Source organism: Euleptes europaea, chromosome 19 (genome assembly GCF_029931775.1).
Source record: "Euleptes europaea isolate rEulEur1 chromosome 19, rEulEur1.hap1, whole genome shotgun sequence".
NCBI lineage: Eukaryota > Metazoa > Chordata > Lepidosauria > Squamata > Sphaerodactylidae > Euleptes > Euleptes europaea.
The window spans coordinates 16,587,330-16,611,198 of NC_079330.1; the positions used below are offsets into that span (position 1 = coordinate 16,587,330).

The 23,869-nt window shown below is 48.9% G+C and overlaps 1 protein-coding gene across 1 annotated transcript in view; it reads left to right on the forward strand.

Moving 5' to 3' along the window:
* LOC130491838 (septin-4-like) overlaps positions 1 to 22,550 on the forward strand; it is a 37,763-nt gene extending 15,213 nt beyond the window's left edge. The window contains exons 5-12 of the mRNA XM_056865644.1: positions 1,511 to 1,634; positions 2,252 to 2,386; positions 5,029 to 5,146; positions 6,732 to 6,833; positions 7,304 to 7,400; positions 9,153 to 9,315; positions 21,120 to 21,219; positions 22,307 to 22,550. Coding sequence (XP_056721622.1) covers positions 1,511 to 1,634; positions 2,252 to 2,386; positions 5,029 to 5,146; positions 6,732 to 6,833; positions 7,304 to 7,400; positions 9,153 to 9,315; positions 21,120 to 21,219; positions 22,307 to 22,366 — 899 coding nt within the window. The 3' untranslated portion in view covers positions 22,367 to 22,550. The remainder of the gene's footprint in view (positions 1 to 1,510; positions 1,635 to 2,251; positions 2,387 to 5,028; positions 5,147 to 6,731; positions 6,834 to 7,303; positions 7,401 to 9,152; positions 9,316 to 21,119; positions 21,220 to 22,306) is intronic.
* The last annotated feature ends 1,319 nt before the right edge of the window (positions 22,551 to 23,869 follow it).

Sequence of the window (23,869 nt, forward strand, 5' to 3'; positions counted from 1 at the left end):
GAAATCACAGAGGATGAGTGTCAACAGCTGTTATCGAGGGTCCTTAAATGGAGCCTCCACATATAGGAGAAGTTATACTGGATGCTAGATGCTAGAGGGCAGATGCCAGGGAAGAGCAGTTGGACTTCATGCCCTACTTGCAGGCTTCCTGGAGGTATCAAGCTGGCCTCTGTTGGAAACAGGATCCTGTAAAAGGTGAAAGCTTTATACCATCTGAAGAGAAGTCGGCTTTTTCTATGAATCTGTGGCATCTGCCCTCTAGCATCTAGCACGAGAGCCAGCATGGTGTAGTGGTTAAGAGCAGTGGTTTGGGGCAGTGGACTCTGAACTGGAGAACCGGGTTTGATTCCCCACTCCTCCACATGAGCTGCGGATGCTAATCTGGTGAACTGGATTTGTTTCCCCATTCCTACACATGAAGCCAGCAAAAAATTAAGTTTAGGATATATTGGACACCACAACAACCCTTTACTAGAGGATTGAATGAAGAGTCTAATTGTTGGTTTTGTAACTCACAGGATGCATCCCTTAAACATATGCTTTGGGCATGTCCAGTCATTCTTTTTTCTTTTTTTTTTTCTGGGAGGAAGTTATTACCCATATCAATTTTCTACTAAAATTTTCATTGCTTTTTGAGGATGCTTATGTACTTTTGAACTATCTGCCCATCTCTTGGAGGCTAACTGATGGTCTGTGAACATGGACCTCCCGTGCCCTTTCCTACAGCTAAAAGTTTCGTATTGCAACGTTGGAGAGAAAAATGCCCACATCCTGTAAATCAGTGGAGAACCTTATAACTTTATCAGTATTTGAACACATTGCATGTAAACAACTGCATATGGACTTATTTTTAGATGTTTAGAAATTTTATATAGAAACTTATGGGTAAACCTACTACTACTGTTGTTATGTTTGTATTGCTACTTTATATATATGTTTTTCTTTTTTTAGTTTTCCCCCCCTTTCCTGTTTCTTTTTTCCTGTCACGTTTGAAAGAAAAATAATAATAATAAAGCAAAAGATAATGGTCTACATAGCCTCACCTTGGTCTGAAAGATATAGAGCTAGGCAGTTGTGATACCCTTATTTTAAAAAAAGATTAAAATTCCCTTTTAATGGCTATTAGCTATGATAGCTATAGCAGTATCCCTCTAAATATGGGATGCTGAGAGGAGCGAAGAGATTTCTGTGTCCTTTATGAGAAGGGTTTTATCTTTGCCACATCGGTGCTTGAGAAGAGTTGGATGTGAGCTTCCATTCTCAGTGGCAGTATACCTTTTGTTCTCAGATGCTGGGGTCAAAAAGAGGGGAAGACTGTTAGGAGCATCTGGCTGTCCACTGTCAGAAGCAGGATGCTGGAATAAAACACTTCCTGCATTCCAGCAGAGACAGTCCTGGATTTTTGGCCTTTTGTGATGTATGCAGGGGTGTTGTGTAACCGTTGCGCCTTGCCTCATAGCCTGTAGCTTCCCTTCAAAGCCCATTTCTGTCCTTTTCTCCCTGCGGCTAGAACGGATCTTGCAGACGATAGAAATCACGAAGCATGTGGTGGACATTGAGGAGAAAGGCGTGAAGCTCCGTCTGACCATTGTGGACACGCCGGGCTTCGGGGACGCCGTCAACAACACAGAGTGGTATGTCTTTCCCTCGGGGAGAGGAGAGGAATTAGCCCTGGCAGCTTGGAGATGAGAGCCCTGGCCAGGGAATCCCATTAGGCCTTGTTTGGAGAGCCAATCTGACCGCTGGATAGAAGCCAGAGTGGGAATAAAAATAATCTGCTAGAGACAAATGCCAGTTGGTGGGTGGTCAGGTAAATCCTCGTGAGAAAAGACATGCGCCCGGCCCAGCGGAGCTCCCCATTGGGAGATTGAGGCGTACAATCAGTAGGGTTGCCAGGTCCTTCTTCGCCACCGGCAGGAGGTTTTTAGGGTGGAGCCTGAGGAGGGCGGGGTTTGGGGAAAGGCTTCAATGCCATACAGTCCAAGGGCCAAAGTGGTCATTTTCTCCAGGTGAACTGATCTCTATCGGCTGGAGATCAGTTGTAATAGCAGGAGATCTCCAGCTATTACCTGGAGATTGGCAACCATAACTATCAGGGGTGGGGTGTAGACCCTCTGCCAGGCCATGGGCCTTGGCAGGTGCCTGCCCCAGCCACCCCCTGATGACAACCCTGAGTTTGCACACCAGCGTGTGTTTTTGTAGAACTTCAGCACAGCTTCCTTCCCGCCCCCCCGTCCTGTTTCCTCCCCAGCTGGAAACCTGTGGCTGACTACATAGATCAGCAGTTTGAACAGTACTTCCGGGACGAAAGCGGCCTGAACCGGAAGAACATCCAGGACAACCGCGTCCACTGCTGCCTCTACTTCATTTCGCCCTTCGGACACGGGTACGGGGAGCAGAGGGGGCCGGGGCTCAGCCAAGCCTGCCCTGACGTTTGGAGCAGGGCATCCAAGCGTCGGCTTCATAAGCCGTGGACTACGCGAGCAGGCAAGCAAACCTTGCCTCCGCCAAGGCTAGGGTTGCCAGGTTCCTCTTCGCCAACGGCGGGAGGTTTTGGGGGCAGAGCCTAAGGAGGGCAGGTTTGGGGAGGGACTTCAGTGCCATAGAGTCCAACTGCCAAAGCAGCCATTTTCTCCATGTCTATGTTGGCTGGAAATCAGTTGTAATAGCCGGAGATCTCTAGCTATTACCTGGAGGTTGGCAACCCTACCCAAGGCATCCTGGCGCATTGCTAGCCATTAGGGCCCTGTCTGCTCTGTGCCATCAGTTTTATGCCGCTGTAACTGCCTTGGCTTCTCCCAAAGATCCTGAGGTTTGTAATTTGGGGGAGAGAATTCTCTGTTGGAAATCCCTCCCACAATTTCCTTACAATTTCCAGGGTTCTTTAGAAAGAAGGCATGGCTGTTTCTCTAGTTTAAGCCTGTGGTATGGCTTTGCCAAGATGGGCTTGGGAGATGACCGGCGAAGTTTATCATGAGCTAATGCAAAACAGAACAATCAGCTTGAATTTACATGTCCAGCAACATGTGACATTGGGGATCTCTTATTGGAGCCCCTGATATTTAAAAAGCAGTTGCGGAGGGGGGTGACTGATACCTTTTGAGCCTGTGGCGCTGGGGAGCAGGGATTTTAATACCCCCCATGCTGTTTCCCCAATTGAAAGACAATACTAAATACTCAACCGATACTGCAAAACTTACAGTAAAGAAATAACTGCACCACGAGGCCGCCAAATATATAGAAGATCATAAATAACAATTTCATAATGCAATCCCAAAATATCAATGCACAACTCTATAAAAATACTATTAAGGGTAACATTGCAGATGCCATTCACAACCACATAGAATACTCCATAAGTTCTTCATGTATTTAGTCAGTCTAATTCAAATCCAATGTGCATGAAAAAAACACTGGTTGAAACGATCCTGATTGGAAATCGGAGGTAGAATTGAAGGTGACGGTCACAAGCCGAAGACGACGCCCCGGTGTTCAGTCGTTTCGCTTAGCTTCCTCTGTTCAAACGGTAGCCTTAAAATGCAATCAGGCAATGCATAATATAATTATAAACATAGGATAATATAGGAAAACAATACACGACTAAATAATAATGGATCTTAACACTAGAAAGGAGATGTATATGCATGAAACATCTTCCCTGGAATTCATGGTGTAAATTAACAGCTTTAGAAATGCGTTTACCAGTAGAGGCAGGAAAGAGACATTTATTCACTAGCGTAGAAGGTCCTTAATGAGACCTAATTAAAGGTACATTCCTACCTGTTGTAAAAAACAATACCTATTGGGAGAGAACTCTACCTGTTTATTAACTACCTGTTATAGAGAACACATTACTCAAACGAAATGGACCCAGAGAGTTGCTTCATGGGGAAACCTGCATGTAGCCATCAGTACAGTACCTTTAGGTTTCCCCAGTGGGACAAAGAGCCGTTCTCCAGGCCCATTTCAGATCAGGGAAACAGCACAGGGGCTTAAGTTCCCTCTTCCTGTATGTCGTGGCTCAGATCCAAATTGGACTTCCCTATCTGTTTGGGAATTGAGATGGAGCCCTGAAATGTAAAGGTACATCAGATCACAAGTCCTTGTGGTGGACTTGGAGTCATAAAAAGCAGTTAGGCCCTAATGCAGGGATGGGGAACCTCAGGCCCGGGGGCCGTATGCGGCCCCCGAAGACATTTTCTGCGGCCCTCGGGAGCTCCGGGGCCAGGGGTGTGGCGGGGGGGGGAGGCGTGGAGGTTGGGGCCTGGTCGCATGGGGCCGGTGTGCACAGGTGTGTGTGTGTGGGGGAAGGTTTTTCTTTCTTTTCTTCTTCTTTTTCTGTCACTCTCCTTTCTCTCCCTCTCTCCCTCTTTTTCTGTCTCTTTGCCTGTCTCCCTCCGTCCTTTTCTTTCTTTCTCCCCCTCCCTCCATTTCTTTCTCCCTTTCTCTCTCTTTTCCCCTCCCTCCCTTTTTTTCTTTCTCTGTTTCCTTTCCTTCCTCCCTTCCTTCCCTGTGGATCAGCTGCCTCCTGGCGCCTCGTTTGCTCAGGCCTACCACTGGCTGCCCTCCGGCCTGGGAGGGGGGGAGGACAAGGGAGCAGGGGTGCCCTCCAGGCCTTCTCTGCGTGGTCTCCCCTGGGGTTGCCAACCTCCAGGTGGTGGCTGGAGACCTGGAAACCGTAGTCTCCCCCACCCCGGGAGATCTACACCTGGTTATGGCCCCCGAATAATGTTATAAATGCGCAAATGGCCCTTGGCAGGAAAAAAGTTCCCCACCCCTGCCCTAATGTGTGCTCAGTAAAGTTACTGAGCATATTTGATAACTTAATGAAATACAACCCCAGCGAAATTGAAAAAAATGGTTGCCAAGCACCGAGTCCTTGCCCTTCCTCCCACAGCCTTTATGTTTCTTGACTGGAACAACAGAACGAGGCTACCTTGAGCATCCCAGCTTTAAGGCTCCGTATTCGTACGGGGGGCGGGGGCAGCTTGTAATTTGCACACGCCCATTCACTGCATCTCTTGGCAGGCTGCGGCCCCTGGACATTGAATTCATGAAAGCTCTCCATCAGCGTGTGAACATCGTTCCAGTCCTGGCCAAAGCCGACACCCTGACGCCCTGCGAGGTGGAGCGAATGAAAAGCAAGGTGAGGGGAGACCATGTAGAGACGGCATGGTGTAGCTTTTAGGAGCAGCGGACTCTGATCTGGAGAACCGGGTTTGATTCCCCACTCCTCCACATGAAGCCTGCTGGGTGATGACCTAGTCACAGATCTCTCCTCACTCTTTCAGCCCCACCTACCTCACAAGGTGTCTTTTGTGGGGAGGGGGAGGCGATTGCGAGCCAGTTTGATTCTCCTTAAAAGGTAGAGAAAGCTGGCATGTAAAAAACCAGTTCTTCTGCTTAAATCCATTTGCCTGCTCCCAATTTCCCCAAGCAGGTGCAGAGGAAACAGTGCAGGATTGCTTCTCTGTCCCTGTGTGTGTGTGTGTGTGTGTGTTTGCCGTCAAGTCTCAGCTGACATGGCAACCCCTGCTGGGGTTTTCAAGGCAAGAGATGTTCAGAGGTGGTTTGCCATTGCCGGCCTACGCATCACGCCCCTGGAATTCCTTGGAGGTCTCCCTTCCAAATCCTTGCCAGGGCCGAGGCTTAGAGTGAGTGACTGGCCCAAGGTCACCCAGCAAGTTTCCATAGCAGAGTGGGGATTCGAACCTGGGTTTCCCAGATCCTATTCTGACACCTTAACCACTACACCATGCTGTCTCTCCCATGTGCCTTGCCGTAGCATGAAAACTTTTTATGCTGGGATGGTTTGAAAAATGTCCCCTCTGTTCCAAAACTGATCGATACAATTAAACCAGCCCAATAAGAGGAAAGCATGAAATCAAAGCTAAAAGTAGTGGCATAGAAGCTCATCAGACTCTCATGCAATGTATGAGGGGCTGTGAGCAAAAGGGGAGGGGCTGTGGCTCAGTGGTAGAGCCTCTGCTTGGCAAGCAGGAGGTCCCAGGTTAAATCCCCGGCATCTTCAGTTAAAGGGACCAGGCAAGTAGGTGATGTGAAAGACTTCAGCCTGAGACCCTGGAGAGCCGCTGCCGGTCTGAGTAGACAATACTGACTTTGGTGGACCAAGGGTCTGATTCAGTAGAAGGCAGCTTCATGTGTTCATGTGGGGATGCGGGAAGAGCTCTCTTTGGGACTTTTAAACACACTGCTGCTGCTAAAAATGTCAGTTATGTGTCCAGGTCCGCTCTTCATTTCCATAGTAGCTAATAGCGCTTACCTTGTTTAATGGTTTTATTTTTTTCCTACCCTCTGCAGCTAGTGATGCAAAACATGGTGCTACCATGACAAAGGCCCTGACCTGGATAGCCCCAGGTTGGCCAGATCTCATCAGATCTCAGAAGCTAAGCAGGGTCAGCCCTGTTTAGTATTTGGATGGGAGACCACCAAAGAAGTTCAGGGTCACTATGCAGAGGCAGGCAATGGCAAACCACCCCTGAACGTCTCTTGCCTTGGAAACCCCACCAGCGGTTGCCATGAGTTGGCTGTGACTTGATAGCACTTTCCACTGCCACCATCATGACAAGAGGCAAATTAGACACATGGCTGCCACTTTTGATGTGGACCCGTTGTAGTCATGTGTCGTTTGGCCCTCAGCCTGTAGCAAATATGGAGCTAAGTCATGATTGAGCTTTGTCAGTGACAGGCAGCATTTCCCCCCCTTCTAGATCCGTAATGAAATCGAGCAGTTTGGAATCCGGATCTACCAGTTCCCTGAATGTGATTCAGACGAAGATGATGATTTTAAGATGCAGGACCTGGCCCTTAAGGTAAGGAGAAGAAGGGAGGAGCCTGCAACAACTTGGTGTTGCAATTAAGCTGTGAAAAATGGCCACAAATCTGGTCTGAAAAAAGACAGGGAGGACAACCAGGAAAACACTGGAAGGCCAAGGGTTGCCAGGGGTGGCGTCAGGATTCTCTGTGAAAAACGAGTGAGCAAATCAGGGCGATTCTAGACAAAGTGGTAAATGTGGAAGCCTGTTTAAAACAGCATGTTCAAATGGTGGAGTTCTCTGTGGTACAGTGAGCAACTGCCACCATGAAAAACTACAAAACATTTATTAAAAAGAAAATGCCCACGTGCATACTCTCAGCACAGGAGCAGATTGAGCATGACTGCATGAGTCGCCGTGAGAGATGGAAAGAAAATAAGTCAACCGGAAAGAGTAGATCAATAAAGTACCCACGTGGGTTGCTGCCACCATGCAGGCATGCCTCTGACAGTTCTGTTCTCTTCCAGGAGAGCATCCCTTTTGCTGTGATTGGCAGCAACACGGTGGTGGAGGCCAAAGGCAGACGAGTCCGCGGGAGGCTGTACCCGTGGGGCATTGTGGAAGGTAACCGAGAGCTCATTCCCATTCCTGGCTTGGTGCCTTGTCTAAGAAACGTGGGCCATGCCCACAAGTTGTGGGGCAGCCAGCAGGGTAGATTGCATTTTGTTCAGGAGGTTTTAAGGACCCTCTGAGAGGGTGTTGAGAGCAAACCACAGGCTGTTTGGGGACAGGAAAGTGAACAAATGAACACGTGAAGCTGCCTTATGCTGCATCAGACCCCCAGTCCATCAAAGTCAGTATTGTCTGCTCAGACTGGCAGCGGCTCTCCAGGGTCTCAGGCAGGGGTCTCTCACATCACCCACCTGCCTAGTGCCTTAAACTGGAGATGCCGGGGATTAAACCTGGGACCTCCTGCATGCTGAGCAGAGGCTCTACCACTGAGCCACGGCCCCTCACCTGAGAGATCTGTGAGTGGGGAGAGATCTGCTCCATTTACTCCTTTCATTTTGTTTTCCACTGGATGCAACCCGGTATATTCAAAAGGGAAAAGGAGCTGGATTTGAGGAGGATTGTATCATGTTTACTGGCTCAGATCCAGCGGAGCGTTCACAGACAGCAGGGGCAAAGTCCACCATGTCAGGGGAAGGACCATGGCTCAGTAGCAGAGCATCAGCTCGGCATGCAGAAGGTACCAGATTCAATCCCCAGCATCTCCAGTAAGCGCCGGCAGTAGGTAACATGAGAGGCCCTGAAGAGCTGCTGCCAGTCTAAGTAGGCAATAGAGCAACAAGAAGAAGAGTTGGTTTTTACAGGCTGACTTTCTGTACCACTTAAAGAAAGAAAAAACCAAACCAAACCTTCCCCTCCCCACAACAGACACTCTGTGAGGTAGGTGGGGCTGAGAGAGCCCTTACAGAGCTGTAACTTGCCCAAGGTCGCCCAGCTGGCTTCGTGTGTAGGAGTGGGGAAACCAACCCGGATCACCAGATTAGAGTCCTCCGCTCATGTGGAGGAGTGGGGGAATCCAACCCGGTTCTCCAGATCAGAGTCCACCGCTCCAAACCCCCGCTCTTAACCACTACACCACACTGGCTCCCAGTGTGGATCAAGTTAATGAAGCAAATGAGGACTGTGAAATACAAATACAGAGCAGTCAAGCGGAATCTGGAGACCGTGCCCATGTGAATGTTGGCACTGCCAAAAATCTGTGATTAAAGTCTGAAAACTCCAAGACATATTTGCCAGTGTTGACAATCCCCCAAAGTGCCCTTTTGAGCTCTCAAGGGTGAGTGTCCAAAAGGGGGGAGGAGATATCTAGGGTTGGATACTCGTGAAATTCATCCTGGGAAAATTCATCTGTGAAATTCATCTGCTCATGTGGTGGAGTAAGGGAATCAAACCCGGTTCTCCAGATCAGAGTCCACCCCTCCAAACCACTGCTCTTAACCATGCTGGCTTGCGAGTGGGCAGGGGAAGGACACACAGGGAACTGGGAGGCATGTTGATGGGTGGGAAAGAAGGAGGGTGTGAGAGGAGGGCCTGGGGTGAGCAGAAGAGGGGAAAGGACTCCTGGGAACCCTATGCCCTCCCCCCCAAAACCTGGAATTGTCCCTGCCTCCTCTGACCATCAGCAACTCTCCACGGTTTTAGGCAGAGAAAAGTCTTGCCTGGCATTTGCATCTGCAGACCCTTTAGCGGGAATTGACAGAAACCAAGCCTGGGAACCGGCGCTTGCAGCAATGCGAGCGCTCTGCCCCACCCTCCTTGTGTCCCCCTCCCTGATGGCCCTTCTGAACCTCTGTCTCCTCCGGCCAGTGGAGAACCCCACGCACTGTGACTTCATCAAGCTGCGCACCATGCTGGTGAGGACCCATATGCAGGACCTGAAGGACGTGACGCGGGAGACGCATTACGAAAACTACCGGGCGCACTGCATCCAGAGCATGACCCGCATGGTGGTGAAAGAGCGGAATCGCAAGTATGTCGTGGGGGCCGCGAGGGGGACAGGTGTGCGGGGGGGGGGAGGGACGGGGAGGCGGCGAGAGTTTTCTCGGTGCTGGCAGAAGAGGGAGGGTGGCAGGGGCACGGCAGGTGGAAACGCAACCCGGGATGGCTTCCCCCCTCCCCATAACAGTGTTATCAACTCCCCAATAACAGGCATGAGGTGGAGAGGCGTTCAGTGTTATCTTAAGAGTCCTCACCTGGGGTGTGAGGGGGTCACAAGATTGGGCAGCCGTGTCCAACGGAGATCGTTCTGGAGGAAGGTTAGCATTGGCTTGAGTTTCCTAGTTTTCTCTCTCTCCTTAACCACCCCACTCCACTAACAATAGGGCCCCAAGAGCAGGACTTTTTCACGGCCATATACCAATGGACTCAGCCTATATCAATGGCGGGGAAACCGTCATGCAATCCAAATAAATGATCCACCATTGAAATCGGTTTGCTCAGATTTGTGTGGGGACTAGTGCACAGTAGGGTGCAGGCTTTGCCTTGATTCCTTGGGAGAAAGGGGACTCCCAGTTCCCTAGAAAGCATTGCAAGATTTTATTTAAGTTTTTTTTAAAAAAACACCAAAAAAACAAAAATAGGTCATCCCGGTCCCTTCCCTCTTCAGTCAGTGGACTCCTTGGTACATATCCTTTTGCACTGTCCTTATATATACCAACTTGGGCTAAAATGGATTATACCGTGTTTTAACAAATGGTCCACATCTTCTCGAGCAACCTTGGAGCAAAAGGTTCAGTTCCTTTTAGGGCAAAAACGCACGGTCGCTTTCGCCTCCTTTATTCCCTGTTTCAGCCAGGATTCAGCCAGGATCGAACGCATGTTCAGCTAAACGCATGTGTTCGATCCTGGCTGAAACAGGGAATGTGGGTCTGTGTGTAAAGTGCTGTCAAGCCGTAGCCAACTTACGGCGACCCCTTTTTGGGGCTTTCATGGCAAGAGACTAACAGGTGGTTTGCCAGTGCCTTCCTCTGCACAGCAACCCTGGTACTCCTTGGAGGTCTTCCATCCAAATATTAACCAGGGCTGACCCTGCTTTGCTTCTGAGATCTGACGAGATCAGGCTAACCTGGGCCACCCAGGTCAGGGTGAAACAGGGAATAAAGGAGGCTAAAGCGACCATGCCTAGAGGAATCTGACCCTCAGCATACCTATTTTGTTGCTCGTTTTTTGGAGGCTGCAGAGAAGAGACGAAGGGAGGTGTTTTTAGAGATGGGTCTTATTGAAGTTTTATGGTTTTATTGTTCAAGACCTCGGTCTAAGAACAGGGGGAAAGAAAGTTATTCCAATTCAGATGGGGTGGAATTCAACCCCCAATGTTTCATCAATGGAAACAACTCCCTTTATGCTGTTGTTGGCCTTGGAAAGAAAAAAAAGTTGGATATCGTCTTCCATTTTTCTTTCAGAGGATCTTAATAACGCACAGAACATTTGTTTATTTATCTAGATATTTATCCCCCGCTTTTCTCCCCAGTGGGAACTCAAAGACGCTTACAATAATGTGCTCTTCTGCTTCATTCTATCCTCACAACAACCTTCTGGGGAGTGTTAACCTGAGGGAGAGTGATTGGCCCAAACAGCAAACTTCCACGGTGGAGTGAGGATTCGAACCTGGATCTCCCAAATCCTTATTTGAAGTTCTAACCACTGTGCTAAATTGACTAGCGGTTTCAGATGGCAAAAGCATGCGGGGCAGTAGAGTTAATCCTTCTCTGTCCCCTCCCGCGGGTGCAGCCCCAATCCACATGGGGATCATCCACGGCTGCTGTTCTCAAAAAGAGATTGCTCGATAAATGTGATCATTGATCAGTGTGTCATCTAATTAGGCCCATGACAGATGCTTCCCTGCCTGAGCAGTTAAAATGTGTGTGAATATTCCATGACATCACAACAAGTTCAGCCATTGGATAAGCAGGAGACATTGAGAGGTGAACTTCAGTTTTTAAGCCTACTGTTTAAGCCTACTGTACAAGACTAGCTGAGAGCCAGCGTGGTGCAGTGGTTAAGGTGTCGGACTAGGACCTGGGAAACCCAGGTTCAAATCCCCACTTGCACCATAGAAGCTTGCTGGGTGACCTTGGGCCAGTCAGAAGAAGAAGAAGAGTTGTTTTTTTGTACCCTGCTTTTCTCTACCTTTAAGGTACCCTGCTTTTCTCTACCTTTCTCTACCTTTTCTCTACCTTTAAGCTGCTTACAATCGCCTTCCCCCCCCCCCACAGCAGGCACCTTGTGAGGTAGGTGGGGTGAGAGAGTTCCGAGAGAACTGTGACTTGCTGAAGGCCACCCAGCAGACTTCATGTGGAGGAGTGGGGAATCGAACCTGGCTCTCCAGATTAGAGTCCGCCGCTCTAAACCACTATGCCACGCTGGCTCTCATGCACTCTGAGCGCTGACCCTGGCTAGTATTTGGATAGGAGTCCTCCAAGGAATACCAGGGTCGTGACAAGGAGGCAGGCGACGGCAAACCACCTCTGACAATCTCTTGCCTTGAAAACCCCACCAGCGGTCTCCATAAGTTGGCTGCAACTTGACCGCAAAAAACAAAAACAACAAAAACAAGATTAGCCGCAGGATACCAAATTGCTCTAAATTGATAAAATGAGCCTGACCCCTCAGTTGTGGCGGGCACTAGTGTGGCTCGCCAAAGCTCCATACACCACTAGGAGCCACCAGTTAAGCCAGGGCAACGACCCAGAACATCTGGAGTCCTCACAGGGTGTGTAATGAAGAAGAAGAGTCGGTTTTTATACCCCGATTTTCTCTACCTTTAAGGCTTCTCAAACTGGCTAACAATCGCCTTCCCTTCCTCTCCCCACAACAAACACCTTGTGAGGCAGGTGGGGCTGAGAGAGCTTGAAGAGAACTGTGACTAGCCCCCAAGGTCACCCAGCAGGCTTCGTGTGGAGGAGAGGGGGATCAAACCCGGTTCACCAGATTAGAGTCTGCTGCTGCTCATGTGGAGAAATGGGGAATCAAACCCGGTTCTCCAGATTAGTGCCCACCTCTCTTAACCACTACACCACACTGGCTTTCTATGGCCAGAGCAGTACCCATCCCTCTGTCAGTGCCAGAATGTGTGCCATCCAAGTGCCGCTGGCAGTTAAATTTATTAATGAGCAAGTGTGTGCCAGAAAGGGCACATGGAACTTGGGAGCCCAATTTTCTGCCTTGGCTTTCTGAGTTTCCATTCCAAATGCCCTCCAAGGTTCTAGTCCTCTTTAAATAAAGGCAGGGTCTTTTATTTTTGGGGGGGCATAGAATGCCAGCATAATTTCTTGAATTTTGTGGCACCTTTAGCTTCTGCAAAACATCCCAAACACCCATATTACCTGTTCAGCATCCCAACGAGAACCTTACGAGGCAGTCTTCTGGGAGCGAGATTCCCTCTCCCGGCATGGAGATTAAAAATAAGCTGCTTTCACACATACTGGTTGATGCACTTTAACAGTAGCTTGCAACTGGATTTTCCTGTGTGAAATAGGAAAATCCCCTTGCAAACGATTGCTAAAATGCATTGAAGTGCTTTATCCAATGTGCGTGAAAGCAGCTAAAGAAAAGAACTGACTTGGATGGGAAAGAGAGCAGTTTGCCCACGCCGAAATGCCAAGTCTTGCGAGAAGCAGGACTGAACCCAGGCCAAACCCCTTGGCTGCTCACCTGTGTCAGGTGAGGATCTAGTCCAGCTTCAGAGCCAATCAGGAGAGCTCCCCTTGAGTAAGCGAGAGGGGATAGAGGCTGGGGGAGGGGGGCGTCCTCAGATGGGGGTCCCTCTTCCCGAGCAGCTTTGTTCTAAGCTTGGTATCTCGTTCCCTTGTTCCGCTGCCCTCCTCTTGGGAACAGGAGAGACCCCTCCGCCCTGAGACTTTGCTGCAGCGACTGCTCTATGGAGTGAGCCGACGAGAGCCCCTCCCAGGCAGCGCCTCTCGTTCGCGGGCGCTAGGACCGCACTGGGCTCAGAGCCTCTGAGGATCCACGCCGGCCCCCCTGACCCCAGTGCCAAGCCGGGGCGTTTCCAAACTCTTTCCACCCAAAGCTATGTTTGTCTGGCTTCTGCCCATTTACATAAAGTGCTTATTTCCAACACGCAACTGTCTCGGGTCCATTACATTTTGCCTGTGGGAAGGAGGTGTCTTGGGGGAGGTGTGGATTAAGGTTGGCCAGGCTGATAGTGTCTGCACCCTTGGGGGTACCCTGGCAAGCCTAGGCAGGAGGCTGGTCTTTTGCTACGTTGCTGGCAAAATGGGACAGTGCACGAGAGGATGAAAGTTCCTTATACCGAGGGCATTTATGCATGGCTGTTTCCTCGCGGTCACCCCGCCAACCACTTCAAGGCTTTGCTTTGATTATGCTTGCATTTTCCGACCATCAGATGTCGCCTCCCTCTCCTGGCGTGTTTCCATGTGTATTTCCTTCATTTTCTGGATGCTGGCTAAACACGAATCCAGAAAACACGGGTGAAACGCGCGGGGAGAGCGAGGTGAGCTCTGATGGCTGGAAAATGCAAGCGTCATCAAAGCAAAGCCCCAAAGTAGTCGGTGGGGTGACCGCGAGGAAATAGCCGTGCATAAATGGTCCGAGTTAGTATTCTGGCAGAGGTAGATTAGAGACCAGTGGCATCTTAGAGACCAACAAGATTTTCAGGGTAGTAAGCTTTCAAGAGTCAAAGCTCCCTTCATCAGATACAAGTGGGATCCCTGAGCCCTTATATCCCAGTCGGCAGAAGGTGGGAGGGGTGTTGCAGAAAAGGGAGTCAGGATGCAAAGGTAGAACCCAACGTGATTACAGCAGATGAAAAATTCTTAGGAGCAGTATTCTGGCAGCCTCTCTTCTGGGTCTCGTGCGAAGAAAAGTGAGAACCTTTAACGGTACACAGCACGCATGGAATGAAGACCTTCCGCCATTGAGCCAGGGGACCTCCTAGTCAAGAACCGCCTTGTACAGAGTCAGACCATTCCTCCATCCTCCATTGTTAACTGACAGCAGGTTCTCAAGGCCTCGGATGGAGAAAGGTCTGACCAAACGCTGGCTGCCTGACATCCCGTAACCGAAAATGGCAGAAAATTGAACCCAGGACCTTCTGCGCGCAAAGCAGGTGCTCATCCACTGAGCCACAGTCTTTCCCAGTTTGTATAACTGTGATAATCCCCACACATAAATAGTGAGCTGGGGGGAAGTGGCGATGCAGAGGGAACGGGACGTAGGGAATGGTTGAGAGTGGGCCAGACACTTAGAATCTGGTTCTGGGCCAGCTTGATTGAAAGAGCTGCAGGAGCTGATGGAAGATGAAATTGCTTGAGGATATGGATTAGACGGGGAAGTATACCGTTGACAAAGGAAGCATGGGGTGCTTCCTTCAGCCAAGGAGGGAGACAGCTTTCTCCAAACTTTGTAACTGAAATGAGAGGTGTGCACACCAGTGAATCAAATGCCAGGTCAGATGTCAATCTTACCCCCTTCCCCATAGTGTCAGGCAGCCCATTTCCTCCATTGTTAGAAGACCCCCCCACCCCCGCATGTCCATTCATGTATCTGTTCATGAAGCCAAATGATGTGTGATACAGGGATGAAGAGGTACATTTTGGATCAAACACAATAGGGCTGCTGCCAGAGCAACCTCATGGTTCTGGAGAGGGGTCATGGCTCAGTGATAGAGCATCTGCTTGGCATGCAGAAGGTCCCAGGTTCAATCCCCGGCATCTCCAGTTAAAAGGACAAACAGTAGGTGAAGTGAAAGACTTTTGCCTGAGCGACTGCCAGTCTGAGTAGACAATACTGACCTTGATGAACCAAGGCTCTGATTCAGTATAAGGCATCTTCATGTGTTCATATATTCTAATAACGTTATTTCTGCCTTCACCTTCTAAAAGCATTGCTTCTGTTTTCACCCGCTAAAAACATTGCATCTGTCTTCATCCTGTATGCCCCATCCCTCCTCCTCATTATAGCACCAAGCAGCTCGAGAGAAAAATCTTGGACAGGATGGGGGAGAAATGTGCCTGGGCTTCATAGCAAGATGTGGAATGGTCTTTACAAGAACACTTTTAGAGTCAGGATAAGTAGGCAAATGTAGGAGGAGGAAAGGTGGTGGGGGGCAGGGGTAGTCCAGGTGGACCAGCACCGGGCAGTCAACACTGTTGCCCATCTGCCTTCACATGGCTTTTCCACCTTGAGATGAAGACAGAAATAATACTTGAAGCGTGATAGGCATGGCTTAAAAGCACAATGGGAAATAAAAAGCCCACGCCAGCAACGGGAGATAAAAATAAGGCTGAGGCCAGTGGTGCAAAATAGATTTTTAAAAAATTATTTCTCAGAATTTTCCTTTTTGTTTTGCCCAAAAGGCTTCTTCAGGGGGGGATCTGTGATAGATTGTATTCTGACTCTTAACATAGTGCTTTATTTGCCTGTATAATTTTAACCAAATAACTACATTTATAAACTCAGTAATGTAATTATATATTATATATTACAGATTCCCCCGAAGAAGCCTCTTGGGTGAAACACGTAGGGAAATTCTATTCTGAATAATAAAATAATTTTAACCTACTTTGCCCCCTTGGCCTCGGCCTTATTTTTATCTCTTAAAAGCACCATGAGGTAGGACTGAGGGAGGGGCCAGCATTTACATGGGTCTGTTTCTAGGGCAATTTGAAATGTCCGTTGATATCACGGGGTAAAGAACCCGCCGTGTGTATGTGTGGAGGGGGGTGGGCAGGTGCTTCGGCATTCGTACAACAAATTGTAGAGTTTTTCTGGCCACAAAGGTCTCTTATGCATGAGCACTTTGACTTACTTTCTCCCCTGGTCTGACTCGGTTTTTCGTTGGGGTTATGCATGAGCTTTCCACCCCGAAGAGGTGACCTCGCACCCATCCTGTGCAATGTCTGGGTCTTCCCGGTCCTGTTGTAAGGCAATTGTTTGATCTCCCCTAAGATCAGCCCCGGGTCAAAACGTCCCCATTTCCGTGCATTAGCCAAAGCTTGGGAGAGGGGAGCGGGGTGTGTGTGATATTTTTCTCACAGTAAGCACTACAGCCAATTACAAAGCAGCTTTTTCAAGGGGCGGGGACTCAGACACTTCCGGATTTTTGCTGGTGATTGTGCAGTACTCTGGAAACCCCAGGACTTTCTCCAGGGCAAACAACAACATGCATAGCATTTTTAGGATTCGGAACAGAAAAGTGTGGCTCAAGAGAGCCTCGAACCCCAGGTAAAACTCCCATGCATAAAAGGCCAAAGACTCCTAGACAAGTGTGGGCAACATAGTAGAAGATACATGCATTTTAACAGCCTTTGCAGATCACCCAGACAGAAATATTACTTTCCTGCAAAATGAAGTTGCTTACAGGTCCAAATGTTCATCTTGCATGGAAAGACATGATTCTACAAATACATATTCTCAATCACAGTGTTTGTATGTATGTGCACTCTCTCTAATTTTTCTAAAATTCTGCCATTTGGAGACAGACCCTCATGAGCAACCAATTCTCTCCCCCTTTTAACGGTCCTTTGGAAAATCAATAGATTCCTTCTTCTGAAGGAACTCGTGCTTCTTTATAGTCATTCTCTGACATTCCTTTTAGCATCACACCTTTCCCATCCTTGAAACTGGACACCCTCTAAGTCAGTGATCCTGAATACTATGCCCATGGGAGCCATGGTGCCCGCTAATGTGTTTCTTGGTGCCCGCTTGCTTCTTTGGGATATAATTCAAGTGGTCTTTAATGGAACAGAAAATAACAGGGACCTTTGGGTCCATCCCTACCAGCTGTTTGACTAACAAAGTGCTGAGCTTATCTTGGACAGGCATTCCACAGCCGGGTGACCGTGTCTTGGCCAGAGACACACTCTCTTATGTCTCTGGTCTTGGCCCTCCCTTCCTGTGGCCATGCAGGGAGGCAACCCTTTTAAACTGAAATCAAACAGCAAAGAGGTGGACTTGCTCTCCATGGTAGCAACTTTGCGAATGGCCCCATAGCCCATTTTTTTGGTGGTGTCGTCTACCTTTTCTTAAAATTTGCAAACAGCTCACAGGCTGTACAAGGTTTGGATCCTCATGCTTGCCCAAAGCTGTGCTCTAAGCCCGGGGTGTCAATAGGTTTGCCAATCTCCAGGTCGTAGCTGGAGATCTCCCGCTATTACAACTGATCTCCAGCCGATAGAGATCAGTTCACCTGGAGAAAATGGCTGCTTTGGAAGGTGGACCCTATTGCATTGAAGTCCCTCCCCTTCCTAAATCCTGCCCTCCTCAGGCTCCGCCCCAAAAACCTCCCGCCGGTGGCGAAGAGGGACCTGGCAACCCTAGGTGTCAAACTCAATTGTTACGAGGGCCAGATATGAGATAAAATGTCACTCGGTTGGGCCAGGGCATGCTTCGCCAGCCCAGATCGAGAGTGGGGGGTGGGGGTGGCCGGCTTGCGGGATGGATAAGAGTTCTCAAGGGGCCAGATCCGGCCCGCGGGCCTTACGTTTGACACTCCTGCTCTAAGCTAAGGCTGCATGCAATGCCACAGAGAGTCTGTGGAGGGCACTGCTCTAAAATGACTCAGTAATCAGCCCGTGCCCATTCTAGGAATACACACTGCACTGAAGAAGGGGTCATCTTTCTGGGTACATGAATGCTCACAGTTGGGGGTTTTCCTGGGGGATGGGGATGGGGGTGGGGGGAGGACATAAGAAGTTGCTCACAGGAATGGAAAAGAAGAAGAGAACGCTGAAACTCCAAAGGAAAGCCAAAGACTTTCCGTAGCCACACCATAAAAAAGACAGCCATCTGGACACATCATAAGCCCCGGCTGCTATTTAAACAGAAGAGGCACCATCTGTGCAGTGCAGTGACACTTTGAAGAACATAAGAAAGGCCGTGCTGGATCAGACTAAGATCCATCAAGTCCAGCAGTCTGTTCACACAGTGGGCAACCAGGTGCCTCTAGGAAGCCCCCAAACAAGACGACTGCAGCAGCACCATCCTGCCTTTGCTTCACAGCTCCCAATATAATAGGCATGCTCCTCTGATCCTGGAGAGGATAGAGGCGAAAATGCATGGTCGCTTTATCCTCCTTTAATCCCTGTTTTAGCCAGGATCGAACGCACATGAGGTGAAACGCATGCGTTCGATCCTGGCTGAAACAGGGATTAAAGGAGGATAAAGCGACCATGCGTTTTCATCCTACGTGTGCATCATGACTAGTAGCCATTGGGACTAATAGCCATGGATAGCCCTATCCTGCATGAACATGTCCACTCCCCTCTTAAAGCCTTCCAAGTCAGCAGCCATAAGCAGAGCCATGCTGGATCAGACCAAGGCCCATCAAGTCCAGCAGTCTGTTCACACAGTGGCCAACCAGGTGCCTCTAGGAAACCCACAAACAAGACGACTGCGGCAGCACCATCCTGCCTGTGTTCCACAGCACCTGATATAATAGGCACGCTTCTCTGATCCTGGAGAGAGTAGGTGTGCATCGTGACTAGTATTCATTTTGACTTTTGAGCAGCCAGTCTTCTCTGTTCCCCTTTACAGAGGCCTCTGTGTGTGGCAGCCACTTTGTGAACGGCAAAAGTCCCAACAAGTCGTCTGACGTGAGCTGCCGCCATGACACCAAGGCAGCTCACCGCCTCCAAGGAAACGTTCAAGCCGGCAGGTCCCAATGAGCCACAATTGCACCAAATGATACAAAATCAACAATAAATAGTCATCGGGGATGCTTACTGATTAAGGACTGTTCAGTCAATTTAATGCCCTGCCTTTTCACTGACATTAGATTTAAATAAATGTGCATTTCTGAAGGAGAGGGGGAAGTATCCCTTAATAATAATGATGATGGAAACAAAGGCCATTTAAAATAAAGTAACCCCAACCAGGAGTCCTCAGGTCAGAACTGAAACAGCCTTCCAACGATTAATAAATCTAACCATAACTCTCAGCCCTGTCAATTAAAAAGCACCCTCCTCCTTTGACCTTGCAGCTTTGATCGATCTATTCACTCGTTGCGGCTTGGCAGCTCAGATAAGTAGTATTTAGAACATGTTCTAAGTATTCAGCGTGCCAGAAGATATGCCAGTCATTTACAACAACCCTCTTAGGGAGGCCAGTGTTATGCTTATAACACAGATGGGGCATGGAGGGGTGAGGCGAGCAGTGTTGGCCCCCCAACCCCCCTTTTTTCTGTGGTTTGTATGAATTAGAGGGGGCTTGTCTGTATCTGCCCTCTCGGCGATTATTGTATTCTCGCACCACATGAAATATTAGATTGTTTTAAACGGAGAATTATAGTTTTAAATTTTTTAGAATCGTCATGATTTGTAATGTTGTTACTCGCCCTGAGCCTGGCTGTGGCCGGGGAGGGCAAGTCAGAAATTGAAATCATAAATAAAACAAGGCCACTCTGTAGATTCACAACTCAGTCAGGGAGTGAAGCGAGGGCTCCCAGATGGGAACTCCTGCTATTTGCCACACGATACCCCAACCAGGTTGGCCAGTTTGTGGTGACACCGCTGTGGCATGCATCTGTCGACGACAGGCTGACCCTTGCAGCTCTGGACCTCAGGATGTCTTAAGAACACTGTCATTGCTTTGCTGTGTGTGTGTGTTAAGTGCCATCAAGTCTCTTCCGACTCATGGCGACCCTATGAATCAGTGTCCTCCAAAACGTCCTGTCCTTAACAAACTTTCTCAGGTCTTGCAAACTAAGGGCCGTGGTTTCCTTTACAGAGTCAATCCATCTCTTGTTGGATCTTCTTCTTTTCCTGCTGCCTTCAACTTTTCCCAGCATGATTGTCTTTTCCGGTGACTCTTCTCATAAGGCGAAAACGCATGGTCGCTTTATCCTCCTTTAATCTCTGTTTCAGCCAGGATTCAGCCAGGATCGAACGCATGCGTTTCGCCTAATGTGCGTTCGATCCTGGCTAAAACAGGGATTAAAGGAGGATAAAGCCACCGCCGTTTTTGCCCATAATGTGACCAAAGTATAACAGCCTCAGTTTAGTCATTTTAGCTTCTAGGGTCAGTTCAGGCTTGATTTGATCTAGAACCCACTGATTTGCTTTTTGGCAGTCCAGGGTCTCCATACCAGTCTCCTCCAACGCCACATTTCAAAGGAATTTACTTTCTGTCAGCTTTCTTCACTATCCAGCTTTCACACCCATACATAGTAATAGGGAATACTATGGCACGAATTAAATTGATCTTGGGGTGAAAACACACGGGAGGTTTTGCCTTGGATTTGCCCCTCTCTAAATGCACATTTTCCCCATCTGAATTCTCAAAACTAAAAAATAAGCCCCCATGCAGAGTTTTGAGAATTCAGATGGGGGAAATGTGCATCTAGAGAGCGGCAGATCCAAGGCAAAACCACCCACACCTTTTCGCCCTTGGTGGCCAGTGACACGTCCTTATGCTTCAGAATCTTTTCTAACTCCTTCATGGCTGCCCTTCCCAGTCTCAATCTCCTTCTGATGTCTCGGCTGCAGTCTCCCTTTGGGTTGATGATGGAGCCAAGGAATAGAAAGTCTTTGCTGAGTCAGACCTTTTTCCTCGCAAGAGAGGTTACAGGAGCAGGTTCATCCATCTGATCCCTTGTCAAGACTTGGGAAGATCGCAGCCCTTCTTATTTAGTTAAGCCAGAGTGGTGCTTTTCAGCTGTTCAAAAAAGGCAGCTTCTCTTGAGGAGCCAGGCGTCTGATTGTCTGAAGGATCTTCCGCAAAACACCTGGATGAGCCAATGGACAAGCCCGAGTTGCCCTCGGTAATAATTTCTCCTTGTTGTTGTTTTTTAAATAGCAAACTCACCAGGGAAAGCGGGACAGATTTCCCCATCCCTGCCATCCCTCCGGTGCTGGATTCGGAGACAGAGAAGCTGATCCAGGAGAAGGATGCAGAGGTGAGTGCTGCAGAGGCAATGTGGAAGTAAAGGGGGAGCCAGGATTCAGGGCAAGAGGAACTAGCAAGACGGCTGCCTAATGAATGTGCCAATTGGTTCGTCCAGCTCAGTCTGACTGGCACTGGCTCTCTGGGGTCTCTGGCAGAGAAGGGTCTTTCCAAATGATTCCCTAAGATCCTTTAACTGGAGGTGCTGGGAACTGAACCCGGGATCTTTCATTTGCAAAACAGGTGTTCCGCACCTGAGCCACAGCGATAGCTCATAAAGCTACCTTAGTCACTAATTAGATCAGCTTCCCCCACCTCCAGTTGTGGGGCCTGTTCGGCAGTGGCCCCAGACCTGTGGAATATGCTTCCTGAAAATATTAAGAAGGCTCTGACCTTTAGCAAGCTCTGTAGTGTACAAAGGCCTTTGGAGGCATTTGAGATGCATGTTTAGTCTAGAGAAGAGGAAGTTGAGGGGGGCATGATTGTTCGCTTGAAGTATTTGAAGGGTTGTCACTTAGAGGAGGGCAGGGAGCTGTTCCTGTTGCCAGCAGAGGATAGGGCTTGGAATAATGGGTTTAAATTGCAGGCGGAAAGGTACCAGTTGGATCTTAGGGGGAAGTTGTTTACAGTTAGAGTTGTTTGACAGTGGAATTGGCTACCTAGGGAGGTGGTGAACTCCCCCTTACTGGCAGTCTTTAAGCAGAGGCTGGAAAAACACTTTTCAGGGATGCTCTAGGCTGATCTTGCTTTGAGCAGGGGGTTGGACTAGATGGCCTGTATGGCCCCTTCCAACTCTGTGATTCTATGACATTGGAATGTACTCTTTTTCAGATTTTTCGGGGGGGGATTGGGTTTCTTCTTTCTCTTTGGTGCTTTATGGTCCTTTATTACTATTTGACTGCATTTATTGTGGTGGTGTTTTCTCCAGAGGCGTGGGTACTTCGTAACTTGTTTTCAGTCATCTCGGCAGAGTTTTTTTTTTAAAAAAACCTTAATAAATAAAAGTAAGTAACACATCCCAGGCTCAGAGGACAAAATGCAATTGACTGTTAAGGCTGAGGCTTGTCACCCCCTTCCGGTGTGCTTTTTGTCCCTTTCAGCTGCGGCAAATGCAGGAAATGTTGCAGAAGATTCAGCAGCAGATGACGGACTCCCACTAGCCCCTCGTCCCATCTGGCAACAGCCCCTCTCTCCCTGGCTCCCCTCAGAGGCCACAAACTGTTTACATCTCACCCATCCATCTGCGCATGCGCCGCCATCGGGTCCTAACCGTGCACCTTCCACCTTAAACTGAATAAGCCTTCGCTGCAACGGTCGCCTTATAACCGAACCTCACCGTGCTTGCCCATCGGCGAAACAAAAAGATCTCAAAGCTCCTGGATGCTGCCGCTGAGCTTCTGGGCACCAGCGGCCTGCCCTCTCCATGACTCTGAACTGCCTGACGGCCATTCCTGTGATGGGGTTCCTATAGCGTTCACATTGGAACTCTCTCCTCTGCCTGGGGTTACAAAAAGATCTGGCAAAGCCAGGGCTTAGGAAATGGTATTTGGTTCTCTGCTGCCAACCGGTTGGGGTGTCGGGTGACTTGCCCCAGCATTCCTGGCAAATCTTCTGTGATCACCCTGCTTCTCTGACACGGTATAGAAATGATTCAAGAATGGGGAGGGTCCTGTACGCCCATAGGGAGGGCTGTGTGGGACCCATAACAGAACTGCAGAACTTAGGATGTGCAAATCATACCAACTCTAGCGCCCGTGCAGAATATCCAAAATGCTATCTGGTAGCCAGAATCCCATCAGGAGCAGTATTCCTTTGGCAGCTTGGATGTGTCTCCTTGTGTGCATGCACGCCTTTTCCTCTTTGTCCCAGGATATCAAAATTGGAATTTGTTGCCAAGCAAGCTTTTACTCTCAGAATGGGAAAGCTTCCTAGAGGTTCAGAATCGTGTGCAGCACCCAGTTCCCTCTTGAGAGTGTTCCATCCCTGCATGCCGCTGCCCTCTCTCGGGCTCATACTGCTGAAACTGCCTCAAACTCCAGTGCCAGTTTTTCCCCCAAAGCTTGTCCAACAAAAATTACGGACTTCCTAAATATACTGTGGATCACCAAAAAAACAAATGCGTGGGTTCTCGATCAAATCAAGCCTGAACTGTCCCTAGGAGCTAAAATGACTAAACTGAGGCTATGGTACTTTGGTCACATTATAAGAAGACAAGAGTCACTGGAAAAGACAATAATGCTAGGAAAAGTGGAAGGCAGCAGGAAAAGAGGAAGACCCAACACAAGATGGACTGACTCCATCAAGGAAGCCACAGCCCTCAATCTGCAAGACCTGAGCAAGGCTGTTAATGAGAGGATGCTTTGGAGGACATTGATTCATAGCATCGCCATGAGTCGGAAGCGACTTGACGGCACTTAACACACACAGTACCTGTGCACGTCCTTCACCAGTCATGGGAACTTGCTTGGGCTGACCATTCTGCCAGCACTTGTCTCAGAGTTTTTTCCATAAGCTGCAGATCTAATAAAGGGGCAGAGTGAGCGGAAGTCTCCAGGGTGGGTGGGCAGCACGGATTGGGTGCCAAACATGACCAAAGGTTTGCTTCCAGGTAGACGGGTTAAACCCAATCTAACCACAGAATGTCAATAAGAACACACTGGCTC